This window comes from Canis lupus, chromosome 28 (genome assembly GCF_011100685.1).
Source record: "Canis lupus familiaris isolate Mischka breed German Shepherd chromosome 28, alternate assembly UU_Cfam_GSD_1.0, whole genome shotgun sequence".
NCBI lineage: Eukaryota > Metazoa > Chordata > Mammalia > Carnivora > Canidae > Canis > Canis lupus.
Genome location: NC_049249.1, coordinates 35341416 through 35367709, shown reverse-complemented (window position 1 = coordinate 35367709; position 26294 = coordinate 35341416). Strand labels below are relative to the sequence as shown.

At 48.7% G+C, this 26294-nt stretch overlaps 3 protein-coding genes across 11 annotated transcripts in view; 2 read left to right on the top strand and 1 right to left on the bottom strand.

Annotated features, from left to right (window-relative positions):
• The window catches only part of DHX32 (DEAH-box helicase 32 (putative)), a 51214-nt gene extending 45614 nt beyond the window's left edge, over positions 1 to 5600 (top strand). Inside the window, exons 8-12 of the mRNA XM_038579075.1 lie at positions 205 to 396; positions 1091 to 1240; positions 2716 to 2903; positions 3793 to 3974; positions 5069 to 5600. Coding sequence (XP_038435003.1) covers positions 205 to 396; positions 1091 to 1240; positions 2716 to 2903; positions 3793 to 3974; positions 5069 to 5240 — 884 coding nt within the window. The 3' untranslated portion in view covers positions 5241 to 5600. The remainder of the gene's footprint in view (positions 1 to 204; positions 397 to 1090; positions 1241 to 2715; positions 2904 to 3792; positions 3975 to 5068) is intronic.
• Positions 5388 to 20795, bottom strand: BCCIP (BRCA2 and CDKN1A interacting protein). 2 transcript variants are annotated; one of them, XM_038579080.1, is made up of 7 exons: positions 20599 to 20795; positions 15378 to 15452; positions 14999 to 15079; positions 10679 to 10768; positions 9426 to 9613; positions 7462 to 7636; positions 5388 to 5834 (listed from the first exon to the last, which is right to left on the bottom strand). In XM_038579080.1, exons 1-7 carry the CDS (start codon positions 20764 to 20766, stop codon positions 5667 to 5669), a joined length of 945 nt encoding a protein of 314 aa, XP_038435008.1. In that variant the 5' UTR covers positions 20767 to 20795; the 3' UTR covers positions 5388 to 5666. The 2 variants fall into 2 exon arrangements, with proteins under 2 accessions (XP_038435008.1, XP_038435007.1); XM_038579079.1 differs by having other exon boundaries at positions 5444 to 5837.
• Positions 20796 to 21095: 300 nt separating this feature from the next.
• Positions 21096 to 26294, top strand: part of UROS (uroporphyrinogen III synthase) — a 31452-nt gene continuing 26253 nt past the window's right edge. For 3 of the 8 annotated variants that reach the window (XM_038579081.1, XM_038579087.1, XM_038579088.1), the window contains exon 1: positions 21096 to 21314. The gene's annotated coding sequence lies outside the window, so the exon portion shown is untranslated. Of the gene's footprint in view, positions 21371 to 25287; positions 25388 to 26294 lie in introns of all 8 variants that reach the window. The other 5 variants (XM_038579085.1, XM_038579082.1, XM_038579084.1 and 2 more) reach the window with 5 other exon arrangements.

Sequence of the window (26294 nt, the reverse complement as noted above, 5' to 3'; positions counted from 1 at the left end):
CTTTTGCTGGGTGGTCATGGCCTTCCCTTCATTAGCGCCCCTCTCTGGAATCCCTGCCTTCACTGCTGACATGCTTTGTCCCACAAACTGTCGTTTCACGTGTTTTGCCAACTGTTCGGTTGTCTCGTGTGGGAAGGGAGGTCCAGTACTTGTCACTCCATCTTGGTTATAGAAGACTGGTGATTTTTTTTTTTTCTCTGCTAGCACCGGAAAGCTTGATGCAGGCTCTGGAAGACTTGGACTACCTAGCAGCACTGGACAATGATGGGAACCTCTCTGAGTTTGGGATCATCATGTCGGAGTTTCCCCTTGACCCACAACTCTCAAAGTCTATCTTAGCATCCTGTGAATTTGACTGTGTGGAAGAGATGCTGACAATCGCTGCCATGGTGACAGGTACTCCTCGGGGAGCAATGCTCTTTGTGTTAATCTGTGCCAGGTCTAGATTTAAATGAGATCCATCTGAAGGATTTGAAGAACCTAACAGAGAGACACTGACCAATTCATTTAACCTTTTGAAGTGATAAGCATATTAATAGGTTTAAAAGGTAGGGAGTTACACAAATTATCTTAATAATTGAAAGATGGAATCAAGTGATTGAAAAAAGTCATTCAAAATCCAGTGAATTTCTTAATCAAACATTGAAAGAAAAATTGGGTCACTAGGAATGTTCTTCCCCCAGAGAGCTCTGTTTCTGTTTCCTACCACATTCATTCTTGCTTCCTGGCTTAATGTATTCCTTTACTGGCAGAACAGGCCAAAGGCAGTGCAGCATTAGGACTGTAAGTCCTAATCCTGTGCCAGCGGCTGGGCCTCAGAGAGTCTCAGGTCCCCCGGGGGCCCTGCTCTGACGGTGGTACGAGCAGGGTACTCGCTACACTTACACAGGCAAACAAGGAGAAAAACAGGACAACTCACCCTGAATCTGATTTCTGAGTAAGCAAGAATAACGTTGATCCAGAGCAGCAGCCAGGAATGGTTGGTTCTACATACAGGGTCACGAGCCGGCCCTCTGCGTGTTCTGCTGGGGAGCGGGGGAGGGGAAGTGCCTTCAGTATTGCTGACCTTGTGACCTTTTGCGTCTTAAAGCTCCCAACTGCTTCTCTAATCTGCCACATGGGGCTGAGGAGGCCGCCTTGACTTGCTGGAAGACATTTTTACATCCTGAAGGAGATCACTTTACCCTCATCAACATTTACAAGGCCTACCAGGACATAGCTCTGAATTCCACCAGTGACCGTAAGTGAATGCTTGTGAGTCTGAGAAATTAGCTCGTGTCCAGCTTTCCTCCCCCAGAGGAAGCCGAGCTGTTCTCCCTTCTCCAGCCTGTCGGTCACTGGAGTGGAGTGGCACTTGTCGCCGGGCATGTGGAAGTCCAGTGCCCAGCCAGCCCAGGGAGCTAGCCTGGGCCCAAAATTCTGGCACAGCACAGCCCCCACCCTCCAGGGCCGGGGGAGGAGAGAAAGGAACTGCCGTCTCTAGGTGCCCTGGGTCAGAGCTGGGCTTTGTGCTTTCCCCAACACCCACCTTCACTGGACAGACAGAATGTGGACATCCAGGACCAAACCAACCAACCCTGGCCCCAGATACTAATCGGCAGGTGTGCCGAAGGAGGCAGGAGAGAGCCGGCTTGGCCGGGGGGAGGGGAGAGGACAGGACGTGTGGAAAAGCGGAGGCACAAGTCCCGGGGCTAACCCACAGTGGGCGTATGACTTTGCACAAGAGGGAATTGGAAACACCTATCCATGAAACTGCCTTGCTCAGCTTTAGACAGGAAGGGGATCCCGAAGGGCCGACAGGACAGAGTGACACACGCAGGCCGGGGCCTCCAGAGGCAGGCGGTGAGGAACCCCCTTCCCGCAAGGGAACCTTGGTTTTCCCTTTAGCACCTTTTACCTCCTCTGCTCTGGTAGACAGGATGAAAACTGAGCTGAGAAATAGGACAGCAGTTTGGCAGTAGAATTATTCAATGGGGAGTTAATTTTTCCGAGCTGAGAAGGTAAAGTTGTCAGTGGAGCCAGAAAGGATATGGGGAGTTTGGTGGCATCTTTGGAGAGCAAGGAGGCTGGGTACAATCGTCTGCCCAAGCACATGCTCCTGTCAGACCAGGTGCACAGGACAGGATCGACTGGGGGCCTCCCCACACTGTGCCAAGGCCAGGGGCGTTCCCAGGGCCAGGCAGCACTCCAGGCCCGTCCTAGGGAACTACACCGGTAGCAAGAAAGCATTCACTTCAAACTGAACCAGGGGACTGAATTTTAATATAAAATTTGCAGCTAAAGTAGATGAGCTTAACAGAATTCCCCAATCAGCCTAGTAGTGATCCTTCCCTTAGAAGTATGTTGAGATATTTTCATGGCTCAGGGGACCTTCTACTGTACACTTTTCCCTCCTAGTTTGATCAAACGTTGTGGCCACGTACGTCCTCATTGTGTACACGACACAAATGTTGATGAGACCACCTCCTCTGCCCGCCCTCGGGTGCAGGTGATGGGCGGTACACTGGCCTGGTCTGCACCTGCCACATGCTGCCCCCCAGCTCGGGGGTTCCAGAACCCCACAGCCAGTGCAGGTCCCGCCGGCCAGCACGCGTCCCTGCAGCCTCCGTCACCCAGGTGACCTCCTCTTCAGGACAGGACAGAGATCCCACCTTCTTCCTGGCCTGGGCTCTGGTAGCTTATAACTGGTCATTTCTTTTCTTCTTTCCCTCCCAGACTGTGTTGAAAAGTGGTGTCACGATTACTTCCTCAATTGTTGTGCTCTCAGGATGGCAGACGTTATCCGAGCTGAACTCTTAGAAATTGTCAAGCGAATTGAGCTTCCCTGCGCAGAACCTGCTTTCGGCTCAAAGGAAAACGCTCTGAACATAAAGAAGGCTCTCCTGTCCGGTTACTTCATGCAGGCGAGAATGGGGAGGGCGTGGTCTCTACAGAACCTCACGCTCAGGACAGCCTGTCAGGAAGTCTCACCTGGGATGGTGCTTTCAGTGGTGTTGACATTATATAAAACTAAAACCTTCTGGGTCACTAAAGATTATTTAAATATACTTCCCTTCAAGGGAATTGAAGGGCTAAGCCACAATATGGTCACTTTGTCCAAAAAGACAAAAGGTCTTTTTTCATTACAGAGGGGACATTAGGAAAAACACGCTCTTTGGGGGAGCATCAGTCCCTCACCTCACTGGTTTGTGAAGTAGCTCATGTTTAACCAGTGATACTGGTAAAGGTAATGTCTCATGTGTTTCATCCCCCAAATGAAGGCTGCCCGATGTAGCTCCCCTAAATTAAAGCACATTACGGATGCATTTTCTTCACATCGTGGGGAGTGAAACTGGTATTTCTCAAATTCTAAAACGGTCTTTAAAGAGGAGAAAAAATGACATTTTAAAATGAATTTCCTCATCTTGTATGGACAAAGTAAGGTTCCTACATCAGTGTTAACTGTATTGAGCTAGAACATCTGGCATAAAGCCCCTGACAGGAGTATCCTGCCCAGAACATGGCTGGCAGCACGCTAGCCTTCACGACCCCAGTTAGCCTTTGTAGCTACGCTCTTTTCGCCCACTGCCCTGAAACTGCTAGTCAGGAACATCATCATCACGGCCTCAAAGTTTTGGGCAAAACCTGTGTTTGGCTTGTTTTCTAGATCTGAAAATAGGAAACATGGGTGGCAGATGGGTAATTTTTACTATTTTGAGTGAAATAAGTACTTAAGAATTTTTTTAAACAAAACATCTTGTCTGTTGATCTCATTAACACAGAACCTTTTTCCTTAAAAACACTGCCTTGTAGATTGCCAGGGATGTGGATGGATCAGGTAACTACTTAATGCTGACACACAAGCAGGTAGCCCAGCTGCACCCCCTGTCCAGTTACTCCATCACCAAGAAGATGCCAGAGTGGGTTCTCTTCCACAAGTTCAGCATATCTGAGAACAACTACATCAGGATTACCTCCGAAATCTCTCCTGAACTGTAAGTCTACTAGAGAGAAAAAGGTTCTTTTTAACTCATAACTTGAGTCAGTGATACATTTGGTTTTTACTACATTTTCAGTTAGGTTATGTTGGCACCAATCTAAACGTACTGCATACCTACTTAGGGCAGGTCCCTCGGGAGGAGCATCTAAATGTTCCTCTCTCTGGGATCACAACAAATTACATACCATGCAAAGGGGCGCCTGGCTGGCTCAGGAGGTGGAACGTGCAACTTTTGATCCCAGGGTCATGAGTTTGAGCCCCACCCCATGTTGGGTGTAGAGATTATTGAAAAACAATACAGTGTAGTAATACAACAGCATGATGCCTCTTAAAAGGAACAAAAAAAGCCACAAAGAGTGTTTACAGGTGCAAACCCAGAGAAGGAATGAGCTTAGCCACTCTCAGAACAGACGTGCCAAGACTAGGGCTAGTGGGAGAGGGAGGGATGCAGGGGAGGTGGGCGACGGGCAACTATGAGAGGTTTAAGGCTCATGGGCCACGTGCGAGTCTAGAATTTGCCCTACGAAATTATGAGAGTTTTAAGTAGGAATAACATCCTTTCTGTGTACTTCCAAAGACAACTCTGGCTGCCAAGGGAATGAAGTACATGGGGTACCCGTGAGAATGAAGAGCTGTCTCTAGTGCTCCTGCAGATGCTAGGTCCACCTGAACATACGCTCCTCCCTGGACAGTGAGCTTCAAGGCAGGAACCTAAAGTACCTAGTAGCTGGACGCGGAGTGGTATCAGTTAATGAGAGAAAGAACTCTTACCCACCCGGAGTTCTCCCTAACACCTGACCTGATCTTTCACATGTGATGGGCCTTAAAGCAAGTGCCAGTTTCCCCTGGTGATGAGTGGTGGGCATCATAGTTAGGTGTGGCCTAACACTAGAGAAGCCAACTTATTCCAGAAATGCAATTGGACTGGTTCAATAAAAACCACAGGAAGTATTTATCCTGCAAAGGGAGACAGAGACTGAAGAGTACAAATTAAGTTCGACAAGTAGATTCTCCAGGGGTGGGAAGTCCCCCCATGTTTGGCATTACTCACCAAAAAAGAAAAAAATCTAATCTTTTTGTTTTCAACAGATTTATGCAGCTGGCACCACCGTACTATTTCAGTAACCTGCCTCCTAGCGAAAGTAAGGATATCCTACGTCAAGTAATGGATCACCTTTCACCTCTATCAACAATGAAAAAGGAACCGAAAATGTGTGAGAAGTGCCCTGAGACTACTGAGCAGAGATGCACCATCCAGTGACTTCAGAATCTTCCATAAAAAGCAAGATGTGCAATAAGTGCCCCACACTAGCCTAACAAACAGCCAGTCTGCCGGAGGGAGGTGCAGACGCTCAACTTGAATGAGATCATGCCCCACGAGTCTTGAAAAAAAATACTTTGTATATTATTTAAAAATAAAAAAATAGAAGTTTTTATTGAGTTCTTTAAATTACGACTCCCATGTTTTCCTTCTTATTGGAAAAGCTTTTAATCATTCATAATTTGACCAAATTTTTTTTTTTTAAAACTATTTTGTAAATGTGTCACAGACACAGGGGACAGAACCCTACTCTTTTGTAGAGGACCTTACTCTGAATAAAGTCGTGAGTTTTTCAGTAAATCAGAGAGCTGTTTTCTGATAATTTTACAAACACAAAATCACCAACTACTGTCCATGGGAAATGGGTCACACGGAGAGGTGCTCTTTCAGTCTGTCCATGATTTCGTCCATCCGGTCACCTGGAATCAACATCACGGTTCGCAAGGGCTTCATGGGGACGTCATCAAAGGACCACCTGCCTCCCAGACGAGTGTCGCTCTCTTCCTGCACCGAGTAGCTGAACTTCAGGATGGCCTTCTGAGCCGAACATAAAATTGTAAGTTAAAGTTTCAGACAACCCAAAGGGAAACTTGTTTAAAGGGCAGCCAGGAATATTGTCTGACGTGCTTACGAGTGACGGCAAACAGAAGCCGAACAATAAAATTAGCTCAAACGGGATATTCCAGCAGAAGTTACACAATGCTTACCAGATTTCTAACCTACAGGAAAAGCATGAAGAGCGGTGTGTCCCAGTCTTAAGTGTTTATAAATCAACAGGAAAGTGAAATAAAGACTCCTAGCATTTTGACAATGAGATTCAGAATGGTCCTCACACACTGGTCTTTCCTCACTGTGCTGGCATCAAGCTGTGTGAAGACAGGCGTGTGTGTAACCAGGCCATCTTCAAACACCCATCCGGCCTTCCCTGAAAAAAATCTAAGGTGCTCGGGGGATACACGTTTAATTTTCACTGTTTACTTCCTGAAAAACAAAGGTAGAGCTGAATCTGCAGTATTTAGTATTTTGCAGAAGTCTTTTTTCAAAAAAGTAGTTACGGATGCCCTCTAATCCAGGAAAGTAAGTTACTCCTCAGATTGACTATCTTTGAGCAAGAAAGCAGATTCTCTGGCATCTAGCTGTCCATGATGGCACAAGCTACCTTTCTGGAAAAAAGTGCTAGAAATCCTGTTACGTGGGAGGACATCCAGGAACAAGGACACAGAGAAGCATGTGAGCCTTCACAGGGCAGCAGGGCCTACGCCAGCTTCCACATGAACCAGCTGCATGACCTCAGATGATGGCTCTCCTCCCCGACTCTGCATGCCCATCTGTAAACCAAGACTAACGTCTACCTCATGACGTGGTTCCAGAACAAAAGATCTTCTAGTAAGCATGTGGACAGTGCTTGATCACCATTCAAAGTTCATGGCCCTTTTCCTCTCCACATTCCACCCCAGGGGCTGGGGGGCTAGGGACAAGCCTGCTGGTAGTGTAGTAGCGCAGGCAAGCAAGACCCTGCCAGGAGGTACTAGGTGTGAGCGCTGCTTATTAAGTCCCTGCAGGGGACGTACTAGATATGGACGCTGTGTGAGCCCCCTGCCGAGATGTACTAGGCATGGGCCCCGGGTGAGCCCCCGCGGGGAGGTACTAGGTGTGGGCACTGCGTGAGCCCCTACAGGGAGGTACTAGGTGTGGGCCCCAGGTGAGCCCCTACAGGGAGGTACTAGGTGTGGGCCCCAGGTGAGCCCCCACCGGGATGTACTAGGTGTGGGCCCCGGGTGAGCCCCCACCGGGATGTACTAGGCTTGAGCTCCCACAGGGATGTACTAAGTGTGGGCCCTGCGTGAGCCCCCGCAGGGATGTACTAGGCGTAGGCCCTGCGTGAGCCCCAGCAGGGATGTACTAGATGTGGGCCCCGGGTGAGCCCCCACCACGATGTACTAGGCGTGGGCCCTGCGCGAGCCCCCGCAGGGAGGTACTAGGTGTGGGCCCCGCGTGAGCCCCTGCAGGGAGGTACTAGGCGTGGACACCATGTGAGCCACCAACTGCCAGCTACATGAAGAAAAGTGTGGCCGTACTCCAAGGACTCAGACAGAGAGCAGCAAATCTTGCCTACAGTCAAGAAAGCTCTGGTTTACGTTCAAAAAAATAGGAGTCTTACCTCATAGAAAAATTCTTCCTCTGCATTTGCAAACATTAACTCCTCTTTTTCTTCTTGGTTGCTCCCTTTCTTTTTGGAATTTTTTCCAGCTTCCACAAACGTCTTGCTAATCAGAAGGTAGAAGTAACACTTCCCACACGGCTTGTTAGTTTTGTGTGCCTCTGCTAGTTCTTTCCTACAAAGCACAACACAGAGACGGTCTGCCTGCTGAGCCTGGTGAAAATCCACAAGCCAGAGCACAGGGAAACCAGAGAGGCCTCCGCAGGGGTTCTGTGGTCTCTGACACAGGCTCGAACAAGTCAGATCTGGACACTTCTAAGGCATGAGTTTTATTTATGTGGTCAGTTGCACTTGTGATCGACTACGACGGGGTTTTGTAGTAAGCAGGACGAGCCCCTCAGATTATGCTGCGATGTGGATACACAGCAAATAAGAGGGGTCTTAAAGGCAGTCAGCATCACTGCTCTGCCTCTGCAAAACTAAAAATATGTAAGAATTTGGATTTTTAAAAACATTTAGCAGAGACACAAAGGCACAGAGCTATAACCAATGCCATTAATCTCTAAGCACCAGAGTCAAGCACTAGGACTAGAGTCCTGACATGCTGCAGAAATGGCACACCAGGACACACATCCCCTAGATTCTAGAATAATCAGTAGAATGGCAATATAGCCTTCATTTTTTTCCTTCCAAAAACTGCCCGTGTCCCTATACATCTGTCCAAAGATGTAAAGACTTCAGCTTTAAGAGAGGATGATCAGGAGAAAGCAGATCACTCTCCTGTGATACCAAATACACATGAGCTCCAGCTGATCAAAAAAAAAGACAAAGCAAAACAAAGAACATGCAGCAAAAGTACGATGAGTGCCAGCTGGGCATGAGGGGGTGAGAGTAAAACGATCAAGAATGAACTGGTTAAGTGGGAAACCCGAAGGCTCAGCCTGTCCTTACATCCCCACCAACTACTACCAGGCAAGCATGAGCACCACGACCTGGAGCAACAGCGCCTGTGCATGCGACACGGGGGCCAGTCTGTATTTCCATCCCACTCTACCTCAAAGCACAACAATCCCAATTCTTAGCTCTTGACAATTAAATGTAAACCTAAAGTCCCTGCATTAAGAAAGTACTGGGTGGCATAGTCGGTTGAGCTTCCAACTCCTGGTTTCAGCTCAGGTCATGATCTCAGGGCAGTGAGATCAAACCCTCCATTGGACTCCATGTTCAGTGGGGAATCTGCTTGTGAGGTTCTCTTTCTCTCTCTTACCCTCTGCCCTTCCACTCGTGCTTTCTCCTTCTCTAAAATAGGGGAAAAAAAAAAAAACCCACAAAACAAAACAAAAAAAAATTAAAAACAGCAAACCTCAAGAAGCCAGAGACACAGTATCAGGACTGCAGCTTCCTTAGTTAAAAAACATCCCAGGGCAGCCCTGGTGGCGCAGCGGTTAAGCACCGCCTGCAGCCCAGGGTGTGATCCTGGAGACCCGGGATCAAGTCCCACGTCGGGCTCCTGCAATGGAGCCTGCTTCTCCTTCTGCCTGTGTCTCTGCTTCTCTCTCTGTGTCTCTCGTGTATAAATAAATAAAATCTTTAAAAAAAAAAAAAAAAATCCCAGTGGAACTTAGGAATTGTACCCAGTTTTTGTTACCAGAGTAACTCAGCATTTTATCCACGTTACAGAACTCTGGGAAGACGATGAAAACTTTAGTCCAGTAGGGGGTAAAAAGTCTACATAAACTCATCTGTGTTTATACCCTGTTCATCTTCTAAGACTGTTGAGACTACGGTCACAAGACATTAGGAAGCCTGCTGCTAAGCAGGGACAGGCCTCTGGCAGGAGGAGGTGTCCTCCGAGGCACAGGGCTCCCGAAAGGGCGGGCAGGGCGCTTCCCACTACTGAAATCCCTCTGCCAAGTCCACCTGGGAACAACCTCTGTTCAGAGGCATGTGGCCCAGTCTCTTACTGGAGCTGCTGGTGCATGGGCAGCGCAATCTGAGGAGGGACGTTAATGAACCTCTCGCTGAGGAGAAAGCCCACAGGCTTGGAGTTGTCGTTTAAAAGTGTATCCAGCTGTTCCACCAAACTCTTTCCACAGTTCTTCTCACAGGAGCTCAGGATCAGCTCTTTAATTTGTTCAACACACTGGGTTCCCTAGGAAGCAAAGACAAGGCTTGCCGTTCAGTACAGGCCGCACCTGGAGCAGAAAAGAGAGAGCTCTCTAGCACTTTCTATCTTACAGTCAGGGCAGTCTCCTGGCATCGCCTTTACAACCCCACCCGTCCTCAGTGTTCACTGCTTAAGCATTTCTCAAAATTAACTACACCTGGCTATTTACCGTCCTATGAGCAGTGGTGACAGCGTGTTACACCTACACTCACACACCGCAACAGCCATTCCAGTCCACTTCGTAGAGACAGATGGACGTAACTGGAAAGTTCATGTAAAACCTGAAGATGAGGGGCAGCCCGGGTGGCTCAGTGGTTCAGGGCGTGACCCTGGAGTCCCGGGATCATGTCCCACATTGGGCGGGCTCCCTGCATGGAGCCTGCTTCCCCCTCTGCCTGTGTCTCTGCCTCTCTCTCTGTGTGTCTCCCATGAATAAGTAAATAAAATCTTAAAAAAAATAAATAAAACCTGAAGATAAATGGTGACCTGCACCTTACTCTGAGGAGAGTAAACAGCTTGTTCTCCCTTTTCTTAGAACTCAACGAATCAATAAAGAGACAAATGGAAGCACAAGTGAAGGTCAGTACGTGCCCTCTGCTGCAGGAAGCAACAAAGCCTCACAAAGGAAGAGCCACAGACAGCAGCACCACCAGCTCTAGTATCAATACCAACACCAGGACCCCAGTTCTGAATGGTTCTCTACACCACGAGGAGCCATGACTTTCATGGTTGAGATCATTCAGCACAAAAACACTCTCACATTTGAAAAAAATTACAGTGGGGCACCTAGGGGGCTCAGGTCATGACCTTAGGGTGGGTCCTGGGATCAAGCCCCATAGCAGGCTCCCTGCTCAGCAAAGAGTCTGCTTCTCCCTCTCTGCTCTAATAAATAAAATCTTAAAAAAAAAAAAAAAAAATACAAGATTACAGTGAGATTTCACAAGAGCACATATCCTTATTGTTAATTCCATTGCTGATATAAAAACAGTCATCATACATTAAAGTGATTTGGGTCTAAGGAACAGTCTGATGCCACCCAGTGAAACCAACCTTTCTTTCAGTTAAATTTAAAAGACTTATGAACCCAAAAATCTCATCTTCATCCACATCGTCATCGCTGTCTTCTGAAACATCCGTCTGCTATTTTAAAAAGAAAAAGAATTAAAGTTGTACATTTGGTTGGGAGAAGCAGAATACCAAGTCACGCTTCGGTTTTCAAACACCATCCTTGGCCACCATCACGGCAGGGAAGTGTCACAGGCTGAGGACCGTGGGCCTTGCCCTGATCAGCTCACCTCCCTTGCTTCTGCTCCCCCCTTTTACATTGTGGATGACCCCTTCCTGCTCCAAAATTCTTTATACTAGATTCGCAGTATGTCACCAGAACAGATAAAACTTCCTGAAATCAACCACTTCAGTCTGTCTTCAAAGACACCTGGCTGCAGCCAGCCCTTGCTCATCCCTCCGTGGATCCCCTGCAGTCACAGGCCTCCAGAGCACAGGCCCAGCCCTAGCACAGGTGAGAGCGAACAACGCTTGGGCACCACTCACTCCTACCACGTGAAGAGAAAAGAGGGCAAGAAAGGAACGAGACCTAAGAATGAAATGCTTGACTCCGACCTGAACTTCCAGACTCTACAGACAAGCCCTCCCCCGGGGCCTCCGCCTCCACCTCTCCATGTGCTGCTGATGCAGTGGTGCTGGTGCACGTGTTCAGGCGGCACACTCACTGCGTCCCCGGCCCCTAGCGTGAGGTCTGGCAAAGACAATGTCCTTGGGGACCATGTGCTGAAGGAAGGAAATGAAATGAGGCTGCTGCTTTATCTACAGAAAGCCAGCAGGGACTCACGACTGTCCCATGTGTCTCCCTGACGCTCTTCTGTGGGAAGGGACTCACAGCTCTGCCTCCTGCAGCAGCACCCAGGCTCACTAAGGTAGGGCCAGTGGAGCAGGGGTGCTCCCGGGGGCCGCAGGGCAAGAACAGGGCCACGAAACCTGCCTCTGTGGGGACAGGGCATCAGACCAGTGACTCAAGGGGCCTGAGGAAGTAGTCCTGGATCTCCTGCTACTGACAGGGAGACTCAGGCAAAGGCACTACCAGGCTTTAAAAGCAACATCTGGGGGCAGCCCGGGTGGCTCAGTGGTTTAGTGCTGCCTTCAGCCCAGGGCCTGATCCTGGAGACCTGGAATCGAGTCCCACGTCAGGCTCCCTGCATGGAGCCTGCCTCTCTCTCTCTCTCTGTCTCTCAAGAATAAATAAATAAAATCTTTGGGGGGGGGGGGGGGAAGCAGCATTTGTGCTGAAGCAGTTTCACCTGTAGAACTAGGGTGGGCAGCATGGCCTAGGGAGTAAAACCATGTGCCAAAATGAGAGATGTTTTCAGCTCTATGAATCCAGAGGATACATGGAGAGAGAACAGGCAGGTAACTCAGAACACAAACACCAGCCATGAGAGAACCGGGGCACATCTACTCAGGCAACAGAATTAGTCCACCAGCCCTGGTCCATCAAGACCAACCTGGGACAGATGTCCTGCAGCTCACAGGTCTCCCACCTACGGTGGCAAAACACATGCAGTACCAACAGAGGGCCAGGGGTAGGAAAAGGAACCCTCAGTGTCGAATTCTAAGCAATCCCCAAAATTGGGGCACCGGGTGGGCTCAGTCACAGGAACATGTGACTCTTGCTCTCAAGGTTGTGAGTTCAGTGGGGCACAGAGCTTACTGTAAAATAAAAAGGGGGGGAATCCCCCAAATGGTCACTGGGCTCACAAGCAGTTAGCATCCCCTGGAGCACACTCAGTGTTCCTCCTTGATGGTCATCAGCCATCAAAGCAACACCACATGGGGGCTACCTCTCCAAAGGGGCCGCGGTCACAATCCCATCAGTCTCATCCATGACCACCTGCTTACCGTACCCCCCAGCAAAAGCCCCACCCACCTGACCCGTTCACTGCCTCAAGCCTCCTTCTTCAACACAATTCCTAGGGCCTTCGTCCTGAGCAACTCCACCTAACCCCTCACCCCTGAATCTCCCTACACTAGCCACACAAGCAGGGCATGCCCTGCAGGCCCCCGCCCTTTCCCCTCCACAGCCCTTGGGACTGCCTTTTCTACAGGAATCCAAATTCTCCCAGTCCCAGAGGCTCTGGTGAAAGTTCTGGGCAGTCCCTCTTCTAGGGACAGAAGTCTCTGTCACTGGGACACCCTGAGGACCTCTGCGGAAGCCAAAACTGTAACTGTCACTGTGAAGTTACCCGTAGAACCATCCCATTGAAGGCTGAATCCTCCACTGACCTAAGCTCTTTCAAGAATAAAAGTGTTTCTTCTTGGACAGTCTTAGAACACGGTTAGAAGGTAGAGGAGGGTCAGCAATGGATGTTCTACATGGAGAAGCCACCTAAGACAGACACTGAAGCAAGCCACTCCACCATTCGCAGTCTTATTGAGGCGATCTTACTGACAGAGAGACTGGGTGGACCAACGATTCTGGCGCCATGCAGCTTTTCTCCACAAAGCTTGGACCTCACCCACAGCTTCGACAAGCTAGGGGCATGGTGGGGAGGTCGCAGGGTAGTTACCTAAAGTGTAGCCTTCTGTGCGGCCTTCTGTGCACCCCTTTCTGGATGATCAAAACAAGCCTTCTCCAAGGTCACGGCACAAGCACCAACAAGACGGAGGGCCGAAGATGGAGTGAGTGTTGACAACACTCCTACAGACACTGATCAGCTGGAGGGAACAGGTGTCTGGTGAGAGGTCTGCCTTTCCCACTGCTCTAGAAGGAAACTACTGGAGGTACTACTGCTTTCACTTTCTTCACTTTAGTGCCATGAGGTTTAGTAACAAGACGCTGGTGAGCCTATCCGATAGTTCCAGAACCTCAGTGGAGTACTGGTTGTAAAAGCCAGGTACAGTTGTTTAGGAGAGGAGATAGGGGCTGTGAATGCCAGCTTGTTGAAGACCTTCGGCTTTGACCACAATGGGAGATGGCTAAAGGTGAGGTGGTGAGTGGGTGCAGTAGACCGAAGTGGTGCTGCTTCTGTACCATGACCCCAATGGCAAGTTCTGGGAACGGGAAAAGACACCAACTGTGGGCACTGAGACTACAGCACTGGCCATGCTGCTGCTCTAAGCACCAAGTGCTCAGCAACTCCCGCTGCTTCTGCAATGCCAGACGAAGTAGGGACCAGGACCATCCTCATTTTCAGAGATGGAAGTGGGAACAGACCAAGGTCACGGTGCTAGATTCTATTCTCCACAGATGGCCACCACAGTCCAGTCCTACATTCTCTTCTGACAAAGTAACCTAGCCCCTACTCCCACTGAATGCTGAGGTCCATGCACCCTCCCCTTGAACCTCTGCAGACCCTCACGTCTGATTAATAGGACAGCGGAAATACAATGCTGTGCACTTGTGCCTGGTTCTTTTGGGCTGCTTGCTCCTGGAACCCAGCTGCTTCGTAGAGGGGCCCATGCCACAAAGAAACTGAGGCCCCTGACCCATAATTCCAGCTGGGCTCCCTCTGGACAGCCGGCATGACCTTGCTGATCATGTGAGTGAGCCATCTTGAAAGTGAATCCTCTGGCCTCCCACTGGCTAATGAGACACAGAGCAGACAGGAGTTGTTCTCACTGAGCTCTGTCCAAATGAGCCAAAAAGATGACCATTGCTACTGTGACAGTAAACTGCAAGCAGTATATATGGCAGCCACAGAAAACCCAAAACCACCACGGGGAGGCAGAGGCAGGCCTCACCCCTCCTGCTGTGCCTCCTCCAAAAGCTCCCTCCAGTGCTTCACGCCCTCCCTTCCAGGTCACCCCCACCCCCCACTGTGGCCCCCACCACAGCTCCTTTGCAGACTCTGCCACTGACTCCTCCAAGTAATTGGTATTAGCAGTGTCTGTCCCACCCTCCCTGGGCAACCGTCCATCTGCTGAGGACACCCAGGTCTCCAGCCACTGCTCACACCTCCCTCACATGTATCACAGGCAAATCAAACTCAACACGTGTACACCCGAACTCAGGTTCCCTCCTGGCCTCTTCTTCCATGTTTGCAATCTTGGTCACTGGAGGCAAACACTTGGGAGCCACCCTTGACCCCTCAACTCAACCCATCACTCACTAAGCTCCATTATCTCTCGTCTCCTAAATATCTTCTGAATCACCCCTTTTTCTCACTATCCATTGGCACTCCGGGGAATCCAGCATTCAGGAATCTTGGAAATTACTAGAATGACTTTATAACCAGTCTCCCTTCCTCCGGTAACATCTCTTTCCAGTTTGAGCTCCTGGCCCGTCCGCTAAACCTTGGGAGGATCTTAACACAACAAAGAACTAATTTAATCAGAACAAACATAACTCCCGCTTACCTTTATCACACTCCCAATATGGTTTTGTTGAATTAAGAGATCAGTTAGTTCTGCAGTGTTCACAGGAGCCTTTAGGAAAAGCTAAGGAGAAGAAAAAAAAAAAGTACTTTAAATGAAAATCAAAACGCAATTTTTAACAAAACTTCTAACATCCATACTCAAATAATGAAGTATCAATGATGGAAGACAACTCAGAAGAGCAATTGCAGGAGGAAAAGAAAAGCCCTTGGAAAAGAGAAACAATCCTTCCTACTCTGCAGGGTAGAGAGGACAGGAATAGGAATTCTAAAATAAAGGATGAAATTTGACCTAGCTTGTGTTGAATGGCCTAGATTTTCTTAGAAGAGCAAATTTGTGTGTAGAGGGTAAATGACCATACCTGTTGCAATAACTTCTTAATTCCGTCATGATCCTTGTCAGAGATGGAATAAGCTTCAAATTCAACATTCACTTCCTGTAAATAACACACAAAATAGGTCATCACACATAACTCCCTAGGATAATTCAGGCAGTATTTTCTACTTTGCAGCTTTTTCTTTTCCTTCTGCCTCTATTGTTTTTGGCTCTATCTCTATCTACAGAACGTGCCAGGAGAAAGGACACAAAGAAAATGTTATTTGAAGAACTGTCTAGGTTTCAAATAGGCAAATATATTGCCAAGATTGCCATCTGCACAGGTTACAAAGCACCTTCACGCCATCTCTTCTGACACATAAGCCTGGGAACAAAAAACTCAGACTGATCTAGTTTCAATGTAGAGGAAGTCTGCTCCAGAAAAAACAGTCACAGCAGCCACAAAGAAGAAATTATTTACCTGACTACAATAAGGATGAGCAAAGCGCAGAATCACTTCACAAGTCCCCAGCACTGCCTACCGCTTGATGCCCTTGATTCAGCCCATGCATCTGAGGCTACACTTCATTCACCTGACAAATACTGACCACCACGTACATTAGCACTGTGCCAGGCACTCGTGACGAAAAGGTAAGCAAAGCAGACTGAATGATTCTGCCCTCGTGGAGCTTACAATTTAGGGGAGAACATAGGCTTTAAGGAAATATTCATGGAGATAAATATAAAGTTGCAACTATATGTGCTATAAAACACAGGTACGCGGTGCTGTAACAACGTGAAAAATAGGTAAGAAATCAGGAAAGAGGGTATTATGCTGAGTGAAATAAGTCAATCGGAGAAGGACAAACATTATATGGTCTCATTCATTTGGGGAATATAAAAAATAGTGAAAGGGAATAAAGGGGAAAGGAGAAAAAATGAGTGGGAAATATCAGAAAGGGAGACAGAACATGAGAGACTCCTAACTCTGGGAAATGAACTAGGGGTGGTGGAAGAGGAGGTGGACGGGGGGTGGGGGTGACTGGGTGACGGGCACTGAGGTGGGCACTTGACAGGATGAGCACTGGGTGTTATTCTATATGTTGGCAAATTGAACTCCAAAAAAAAAAAAAAAAGTCAGGAAAGTCTTCCCTTAGAGAAGTGACACAAGCTGGGAGGGACTTCCTGGCACTCGGGCACCTAGGTGGCTCAGCTGGTTGAGCATCTGCCTTCAGCTCAGGTCATGGTCCCAGAGTCCTGGGATTGAGGCCCACACTGGGCTCCCTGCTCAGCAGAGAGTCTGCTTCTCCCTCTGTTCCTCACCCCACTCATGCTCTCTCTCAAATAAAATCTTAAAAAAAAAAAAAAAAAAATTAAAGAGTTCCTGGCCCCGAGAACAGCACATACTATGGCCCAGAGGCCAACAAACTATGTTAAGTACATGGGACTATATGAAGCAAAACAATGAAAACAGAACCTAATCTGTAATGCTACTTGTGTCCCATAAATCAATGAAAGGATTGCTTCACACCAAAAGCAAAACCTTAGAGGCTTATAAGCCTCCACAAGATCAGTCCTAAATCATACCTTGGTAAGTGACACATTTATTTTGGGGATCTGCTAAAATAGTGTGTTCACACATAGTTCCAAGTATAGCAGATTCTGGAATTTGGGTCTTCGCTGAAGGCCAGAGAGGTCAGTCACAGCTACTTGTGCCCGGTCACCCTGACTGTGCATACATTTAAGCGTCCCCTGGGCTGTTACATTCGCCAGGGGGGTGAGTATTGAGGCCAGTTTATCAAGTTCAAATCCTGACTCCTGGAAGGAGGCTCAGCCAGATTGTGAGGGCGACACAGCCCGGGTGGGTAGGGGGTGAGGACATGTTCCAAACAGGGTCAAACTAAACCACGTAACAAATTGTCACAATTCAGGTATTCAGTGCATTCCTTAAAAAAGAAATTCTTTAAAGGATGCTTTTAGGGTTTTTTTCCTTGTCTGGACAGATGTCTCCAACCTCTGCCCCAGGCTATGATGGCACCAGCACCGCAGCAGATACCAAATGGACCATCTGCCCAGCACCCCTTGCTCTGGGAATCACTCCCCATCCACGTGGTTTCAGGGGAAACAGCCACCTTTGTGAAACAGAGCCCTGCCACTTACTCCCAAGTGACAGACTTCAGAACTAAAACTAGATGTGGCATCTCACCTGCTTGCTCTTTTGACTGACAAATCTCAGAAGCTGTTGGTATTTTCTATTCTCTGCTATAAGGAGTAGAAACAGAAAAATAACCAAATATTTTGAATGTAACAAAGAGCGGGAAAGGAGAAAAGGAAAATGTGAAAGACTCCTCTGGTTTTCCACAGCATTCCAGGCTCAGTGACCCAGCCGGTCCCTGAGGCCCCACTACTTCCTGCCTTGGAGGTCTAAGATACCCCGGCACCCTCACCACCCACTCCCCTTCCTCTGCAGCTACACTCCAAGGGTCTGTGTTAAACACAAGCACGCGTCCCAGCCACATGGCCGCAAGAACTTAACTAAGCATGCCTAGTGCTTTTCGTCACATCTTTTCAGTATCCTGACCTGAAAAGAGGAGACGAAAAGCACTAGGTGTAAGTTCTTCTAGCCACATTCTATCACCACTCTGCCAGCTGCCTCAAAGCCAGTCATCCTGTTTTTTAAGTCAGGCTTCACATATACACATGTGCATTTCCTTCCTTCTCTATATGCAGAGCAGGTCTGAGGTAGATTCTTCATTTCCAAAACAATGGTCAAGGATTTATTCATCACAATAATGACAAATGGATGTGGATGAGTGAACACCACAAAAACTAAAAGCCTCTTTCCAATAAATACAGGAATCAAGATCCACCAAGTGTAGGAAACTGCCGTGAAAGCCTTAACAATTTCTTCAATCAAGAAAGTAATATATTTCAGTGGTAAATACGACAAAGAGCACAGAGATTCCAGTTGAAAGTCTTACTACCCACCCCCCAACTCCTACTCCTCAGAGGTCACTAACAATAGTTATTATCTTTCAAGAGGTTTCTTCCTTCCCCTATATCTACTGCACCACACACACTGTCTTCATTTAAACTTGCTGTGTATCCTGTCTTAAATGGTGCTAACTCCTAACTTTACATGGTTGATGTAAATACTAAATGAGTTAATAAAGTGCACAGACCCTGGAACACCATGTATTATTATGATGACTAAAGAATAAATTCTTTGCAGTCCAATTACTCTATCAAAGGATGTATACATTTTAGATTCTGATACTGTCAAATTGTCCTCCAAAGACACTGCAATAAATTATACTCCCACCAACAGTATATACAAGTGCACGTTTTCTTACACTATAGTCAATGAGGATCATCACGCTAATTTTTAATCACTGGAGTGCAACAGACTATCCATGTCAATTCAAGAAGCACTGATTGCTGTGCTTAGCAAAATAGCCAATAAAGTTCTAGGTGAAAAAAGGTGAGACCACATCCAAGGCAAGGGGCCAAAGAGCTGATTTCTAAGGGAAAGCTCTGTTCCCTGGAAGATTTATCATGCACCCAAGCCAGTCTCAGCCCTAATCCTGACTCATGTTCATCTCTGACTTGATATCCCATTACTCTCCCTTGCTTATTCTGTTGTGGCCACACTAGCTACCTTCCAGTCCATCAACCAGGAGGTATTTGGATTTTCCTATAAATGAAGTGGAAAGCTGGTGGAGTGTTCTGAACAGGGAAGAGAGAACACACCTACATTTAAAAAAGATCTCTCTTGGGCAGCCTGGGTGGCTGAGCAGTTTATCGCTGCCTTTGGCCCAGGGTGTGATCCTGGGGTCCTGGGATCAAGTCCCACGTCGGGCTCCCTGCATGGAGCCTGCTTCTCCCTCTGCCTCTGTCTCTGCCTCTCTCTCTGTCTCTCACGAATAAATAAATAAAATCTTAAAATATATATATATATATCTCTGGGGGGGTGTCTGGCTGGCTCAGTAGGAAGAGCCTGTGTGACTCTTGATTGTGAGTTTGAGCCCCATCTTGGCCTTAAGAGTTCACTAAAATATAAATAACTAAACTTCAAAGTATGGTACTGAGCATGCTTAGTATTGTATAAAAAAATAAAAAGATCTCTCTGGCTGTGGGTGTAGTGATGGTACAAGAATGGACAAACAGCAAGTCACTGAAGTTACCCCGGGAGTCCAGGCAGGCGATGATGGAAGCATGGACTTGTGGACTAAGGCTGTTGGAGAATCAACAACGAAACCATCTGGGTATGTAGATATAACTAGCAGGATCTGGGATCCCCGGGTGGGTCAGCGGTTTAGCACCGCCTTCGGCCCAGGGCAGTTGATCCTAGGGGCCTGGGATCCAGTCCTGCATCGGGCTCCCTGCATGGAGCCGGCTTCTCCCTCTGCCTGTGTCTCTGCCTCTCTGTCTCTAATGAATAAATAAAATCTTAAAAAAAAAAAAAAAAAAAAAGAAAGAAAGAAACTAGCAGGATTTATCGCAAGACTGGATGTGGCATGACAAAGGAGGAATTAAAGTTAATCACCAGGTTTGGGGCTTGAGTAAGTTGCCAATACGGGGGGGGGGGGGGGGGCATTTAGAGAAACGGCAAAGACGAGAACCTGAAGCGCGAATTACCGATTCCGCTTTGGACGCAGTGGGCACTCAGTGCTCTTAAGGCCCGTTCAGTCCTACTGATTCATTCAACAAATATTAAATACCTACAATGCCAGGCGGTTCGGTAGAGGACAGTCTGGGGAAAAAAAGAAACCCGGTTCTACGGCGAACCCAGCACCTGGACTCGGTGGGGCGGGCGGTCAGGTTCCTCGGAGGCAGAAGATGCAGCTTCACTGAGGTCACTGGGGTCACTGAGGTCTCAGCAAGGGCCGGAGGGGGCCGGAGGGCGCCGCAGGGTGGAGAACAGCATCGCAACACAAGGCCTGGAGGGCGGCCCGGGGGGCCCCGGCGGTTTAGCGCCGCCTTCGGCCCAGGGCGTGACCCCGGGGTCCTGGGATCGAATCCTGCGTCGGGCTCCCTGCGTGAGGCCTGCTGCTCCCTCTGCCTGTGTCTCTGCCCCTCTCTCTCTCTCTGTCTCATGAATAAATAAATAAAAATCTTTAAAAAGAAGGCCTGAGAAACGGAAAGAGGGCGCCGCAGGGCGGGCGGAGAATAAGCGGCGGGTCCCTGCCTACGGCTCCGGCGGCCAGAAAGTCCCCCCCACCCACCCCCGACAGAAACCAAACCCGGGTCGCACGTGTGCTTGTCACCTCGTCGACGCTCTCGTCGTCTTCATCCTCGTCTTCGTCGCTGTCTTCCTCGTCTTCGTCCTCATCTTCCACTCCGTCTTCCTCTTCCTCCTCGGCGCGCACTGCCAGGCCGCCCGGGGGCTGCGGAGCCGCGCTGCCCACCGCGCGCCGCTTGGGCCTGGACGCCATCTTGCCGGCCTCCCTGCGCCTGCGCAGGCCCAGCAAGCCCGCCCTTCCGGACCCGCCCACACAAGCGGCGGGGGGGAGTGAGAGACCACGGACCACCTCGGCGCCGAGTCGGCGCCACCCCCAGGGGCCCTGATGGATTCCACGGCCCGTGATCCCTAGGAGTCAAGTCAGTTCGGGGGTCCTGTTGGGGCGCTTTCTTCCCCCCGTCTCCGTCCTGCCTCACGCCCTCCGACGCTCCCCCCACCCCTCAGTGGTTCGACCCATCTGGGCCCGCCCCCCCGCCCCCCCGGGCCTGGATTGTCGGTGCGCATGCGCGCGCTCCCTCGGCTCCGGGACCCGGGGCGGTGGTGCAGGTGCGGGCGGCCACGCGCGGGCCGTCTCCATGGCAGCCGAGGCCACGTGGTGAGGGCCCACCCACCCGGCTCGCAGCTCCCGCCGCTGCCCCGCAGGCTGGTTGGCACCGCGAGACGCTGCCCCCGACGGGGCGCCCGCCGAGTGCCGGGCACGGGCCCCGCGCCTGGCCTTTCGGGCCTCCGCGGCCCGGCGAGGTAGGTGTCGCCGCCCGTGGTCGCCGACGAGGACAGCGAGGCCCGCGGACGCGCAGGTGTGCGGCGCTGGCCGGAGCGTGAGCCAGCGGGGAGAGGAGCGCGGGGCCGCTGCTGGTCTGGGCGGGCCGGGCCCCGGGGCAGGTCGCCGGGGCGGCGCAGGTGCGCGCAGGGCCCCCAGCACCGTCGGGGCGCGGCCCCCTCCGAAGCCCTGCTCCCTGCTCCCAGCCGACGCTCTTTAAGCGCATTGCTCGACCTGAAAGTTCCTCCCAAGGAGGGATGAGGCTTAAACGCTTCGGGTCCGGGGGGTGGAAATGAGGATTACAAGGCAGGGCCTAGGGCCTACCTACTGCAAGGGAACGGAGCGGAGGGGCTGTGGTCAGCCAGAGAGCGTGCACCCTGCTGCTGCAGCCACGTGCGGCCAGTGGACATCTGCCCCAGTGCGCTCGGATCTTTGCACTTCCAGAGAACCGGAGTTCTGGAGTTTTACGAGATCTACCCTCATTTTTTTTTTTTTAATTAGAGTGCAATTTGCCAACATATAGCATAACACCCAGTGCTCATCCCATCAAGTGCCCCCTTCAGTGCCCGTCACCCAGTCACCCCCACCCCCGCCCACCTCCCCTTCCACCACCCCTTGTTCGTTTCCCAGAGTTAGGAGTCTCTCATGTTCTGTCTTCCTTTATGATATTTCCCACTCATTTTTTCTCCTTTCCCTTTCATTCCCTTTCACTATTTTTTATATTCCCCAGATGAATGAGACCATATAACGTTTGTCCTTCTCCGATTGACTTATTTCACTCAGCATAATACCCTCCAGTTCCATCCACATCGAAGCAAATGGTGGGTATTTGTCGTTTCTAATGGCTGAGGAATATTCCATTGTATACATAAACCACATCTTCTTGATCCATGATCTGTCGATGGACACCGAGGCTCCTTCCACAGTTTGGCTATTGTGGACGTTGCTGCTATAAACATCGGGGTGCAGGTGTCCCGACGTTTCACTGCATCTGTATCTTTGGGGTAAATCCCCAGCAGTGCAATTGCTGGGTCATAGGGCAGGAGATCTACCCTGATTTTTAACAAAACCTGTGCCAAATAAAATTCAGTCCCCAGGCAGGTTTATCCCAGGGGCTGCCGGTATGTGGCCACTCATTGTAAAGACCATTTGGAAAGAACATCCTTCATTAAAGAAGACACCAGACATAGGAGAAGGAGGTTCATAGTTTAACTTGTTTCTCTTCTGTAAAGTGAAGAAAGTGGGTTGGATACCTGGGATTCTAAAAACAGAAGGAGCTGCAGCTTCCTGGGGAGGTGGCTGCTGCCCAGAGGTTTAAGCAGAAGTGTGATAACCTCTTCTCAATGATCCTTCAGCCGCAGGAAATGGAGTCAGGTTAAGGTAAGGGGCCACAGAGTCCCCATGACTATGTCCTGTGGGTTCCAGCCTCCCTGAGACTCTGCTACCACACCCCAACATGGATATTGATAGACGTGCATATCTGGGATTCACATCTGATAGGGTAGCTTAACATGACCCCTTTGGGTCCTACAACCATGTAAAAACATTTTCCTATGATGTATAAGACAGGAAGCTGTAAAAAAAAAAAAAGACCTCTTACAAAGCTAAAATTAGAAAATAGACTCAGAAGGCACAGTACCAACATATCAATGGAGTTTCACTCAGACATCATAGATAAGTTTTTCCATTTCTTTTTTATTTTTTTATTTAAAAAATTTTATTGGAGTTCAATTTGCCAACATATAGCATAAAACGCAGTGCTCATCCCGCCAAGTGTCCCCCTCAGTGCCCATCACCCATTCCATTTCTTTATGTTTTCTTGTAGTAAAATATATATAACATTTACAATTTTAATCATTTCTAAGTATACAGTTGAGTGGCATCAAGTATATTCACTTTGCTGTGCAACAATCACCACCACCCATCCCCAGATCTTCCTCATCTTGCCAAACTAAAACTCTGTCCATTGAACAGTAACTCGCCAATTTCTCCCAACCCCCAGACCCTGGATACCACCATTCTGTTCTCCGTCTCTATGAATTTGACTGTTCTAGGGGAATCCTAATAATTTGTTCTTCTGTGATTGCTTATTTTACTTGGCATAAAGTTCCCAAGCTTCATCCATGTTGTAGCATGTGTCAGAATTTCCTTTTTAAAACAATGGTATTCCATCATACGTATATATCACATTTTGTTTATCCATTTGTCCATTGGTGGACACTTGGGTTGCTTCCACCTTTTGACTATTATGTAGAATGCTGCTGTGCACTTGGATGTACAAATACCTGTTTAAGTCCCTGCTTTGAAAGCTTAGGGTGTGTATACCCAAAAGTGGACCTGCTGGATCATATGGTAATCCTATGTTTACTGTTTTTTGAAGAACTATACTTTCTTGTAGTTTGCAGATTTTCCAGGTACCGTGTATTGCTTTGATTAGAGATCAGGGGGAAAGCCTTACTTTGTGTCTTCAGACTAGCTCCTAGTGTTGAGCTAATGATCAGAGTGTGAAGACAATCTTACAGGAGCTGAGAAGTGGTGGGAGTGCTTAGGGAATGGGCATGGCTTTAGACCAGGATTAAATACCACCCCTGCCACTCAACTGTGCTATGTGATCTTGGGCACATTGCTCAACCCTTTGGAGTTTTGGGTTCCTCTTCTGTGAAATAAGGATAATAATACCTACCTTTGCTGGTTTAAATGAGGATTGAGATCCTGCAATGTAAAATGCTTAGCCCCGTAAATAACACAGACAGAGTAAGTGCTCACTAAAAGGGCAGCTGTTGTTACTGCTGGAAGAGCAGCAGGACACTGCTAGAAACTGAGTTTGAGACCTGGCTCTTTCTTACCAGCTGTCTTCATCAAATCATGCCCCTATTTCTTTAAGGAAAAGAGGTCATTTCCCCTGTTCCAGAGATGCTGGGTAAATCTACAGTGTTGTTTTCTTCAGTGTGAACAAGTGTTTACTTTACTTGTACAAGACGTTTACTGAGCGTCTACCATGCAGAAGAAAGTCCCTCAAAACAGGCAGCATCCAGAGGACCAGCCCATTTCACAATTGCAGGGACTGAGGCCGAGAGCAGAGCAGCCTAGACCAGAACACAGGCCTTTGCCCTCGAATGCAAGCTCCTTGCCCTTCAGCACACCTCTTCCCAAAGTCCGAAGTGGCTCATGTACAATCTTCCTCCTTTAAAACCTGAGGATACCCCTGCCTGTCTCCTGATCCTGGTTTCCTCCTATTCTTGGTGCAAGACAAGTAACAAGTTTCTTCAAGCAGGTTGCTTTCAGCGGGTCCCAGAGAAATGCAGGGATAGATCTTCCGATGTGGACAAGATCTGTTTATACCATGTTTGTGGTTTCAGCTTGAATGAGGCTGTATTCGTTTCCCAGGCTGCCATATCAAAGTGCCACAAGCTGGATGGTGTGTGCAGCAGAAATGTATTGTCTCACAGGCTAGATTCTAAGATCAAAATGTCAGTAGGGTTGGTTCCTTCTGAGGGCTGTAAGGGGAAATCCATTCTGTGCCTCTTCCCCCCAGCTCTGGCGGTTTGCTGGCCATCTCTAATGCCCTCTGGCTTGTTAATACATCACCCCAATCTCTGCCTTCATCTTCATGTTTTCCCTGAGTGTGTGTCTGTGTGTCCACATTTCCCCCTTTTTATAAGGACACCAGTCAGACTGCATTAGGGCCCACCCTAATGACCTCATTTTAACTTAATACATCTGCAAAGACCTTGTTTCCAAATAAGGTCACAGACTGAGGGTTAGGACTTTAACACATAAATTTTGGATTCATAACAGGGCAAATGCAGGGACCTGCCATTTCACTGCTTGCTCTTCATAGCAGACGATGGGATGATGAGTATGTCACTTCTTGATGGGAACAACTAAAGGAGTTCTGGGTGAAGACGAACATTAGAGCCACATTGCTGAGAAGGGGGTTGTTGACTTTTTCAGAACCCCCTCACCTGCTCCAATCCCTAGAGTACTCTGGGCTCTAGTCTACAGAAGCATCTTGGCTGGCTTTACCCATCTTCAACGTATTCAGCATGTTCAGGTACTAAACTCATTTATTAATCTCACCAAACCTTATATACATAGTAGCTGGAATGTACACACATCACCCTACATCATCTACCCTCACTTTATTCTGTAGCTTACTCTGTTATGGACTGAATTGTGGCTCCCCCACCCCCAAATTCGTACATTGAAGCCCTGATCCCCAATGTGACTTTATTTGGGTATAGGGCCTTTAAAGAGGTAATGAAGAGGGGGCACCTGCCTGGCTCAGTTTGTAGAGCATGTGACTTTTGATCTCAGGATTTTGAGTTCAAACCTCACTTTGGACATGGAGGCAACTCAAGAAAAAAAAAAGAAAAGAAAAGGGAGGAAAGAGGTCATGAAGATTGAATGAGGTCATTATGAGGTCAAGCCCTGCCATTAGGTGGAGCTCTAATCCTCTAGGTGTAGTGTCCTTAGAAGAAGAGCTACCAGAGGTCTCTGCACAGAAGACCATGCAAGCACACAGCAAGAAGACAGTAGCCTGGAAGCCAGGAAGAGAGCTCTCACCAGGAGCCAACCATGATGACGCCTCACTTCTGGACTCCAGCCCCCAGAACTGAGGAAATAAATGTCTACCGTTGAAGCCCCAGTCTGTGGAATTCTGTTTTGGCATGACTAAGACTCAACTCCAGTCTGTGTTCCCTCTCCTTTGCTAGGGTCTCCCTGCCCGCTGCCCAGACTTGATTTGGCATCGTGTGGGTGCCGTAGGGCTCCATACTGGGCTGCCTCCTTTTCTCACCATGGTCTCAGCAGTCCTCCGACTTCAAATACCCTCAATACACTAACAACTCCCAAGTCTTTGTTTTTTGACCTGACTCCCACTGAGCCCAAATTGCCTACCCAGTTTCTTCATTTGGACATTTAATGCCAGTACTCTCCAACTTTTTTTAACATTACAGCAC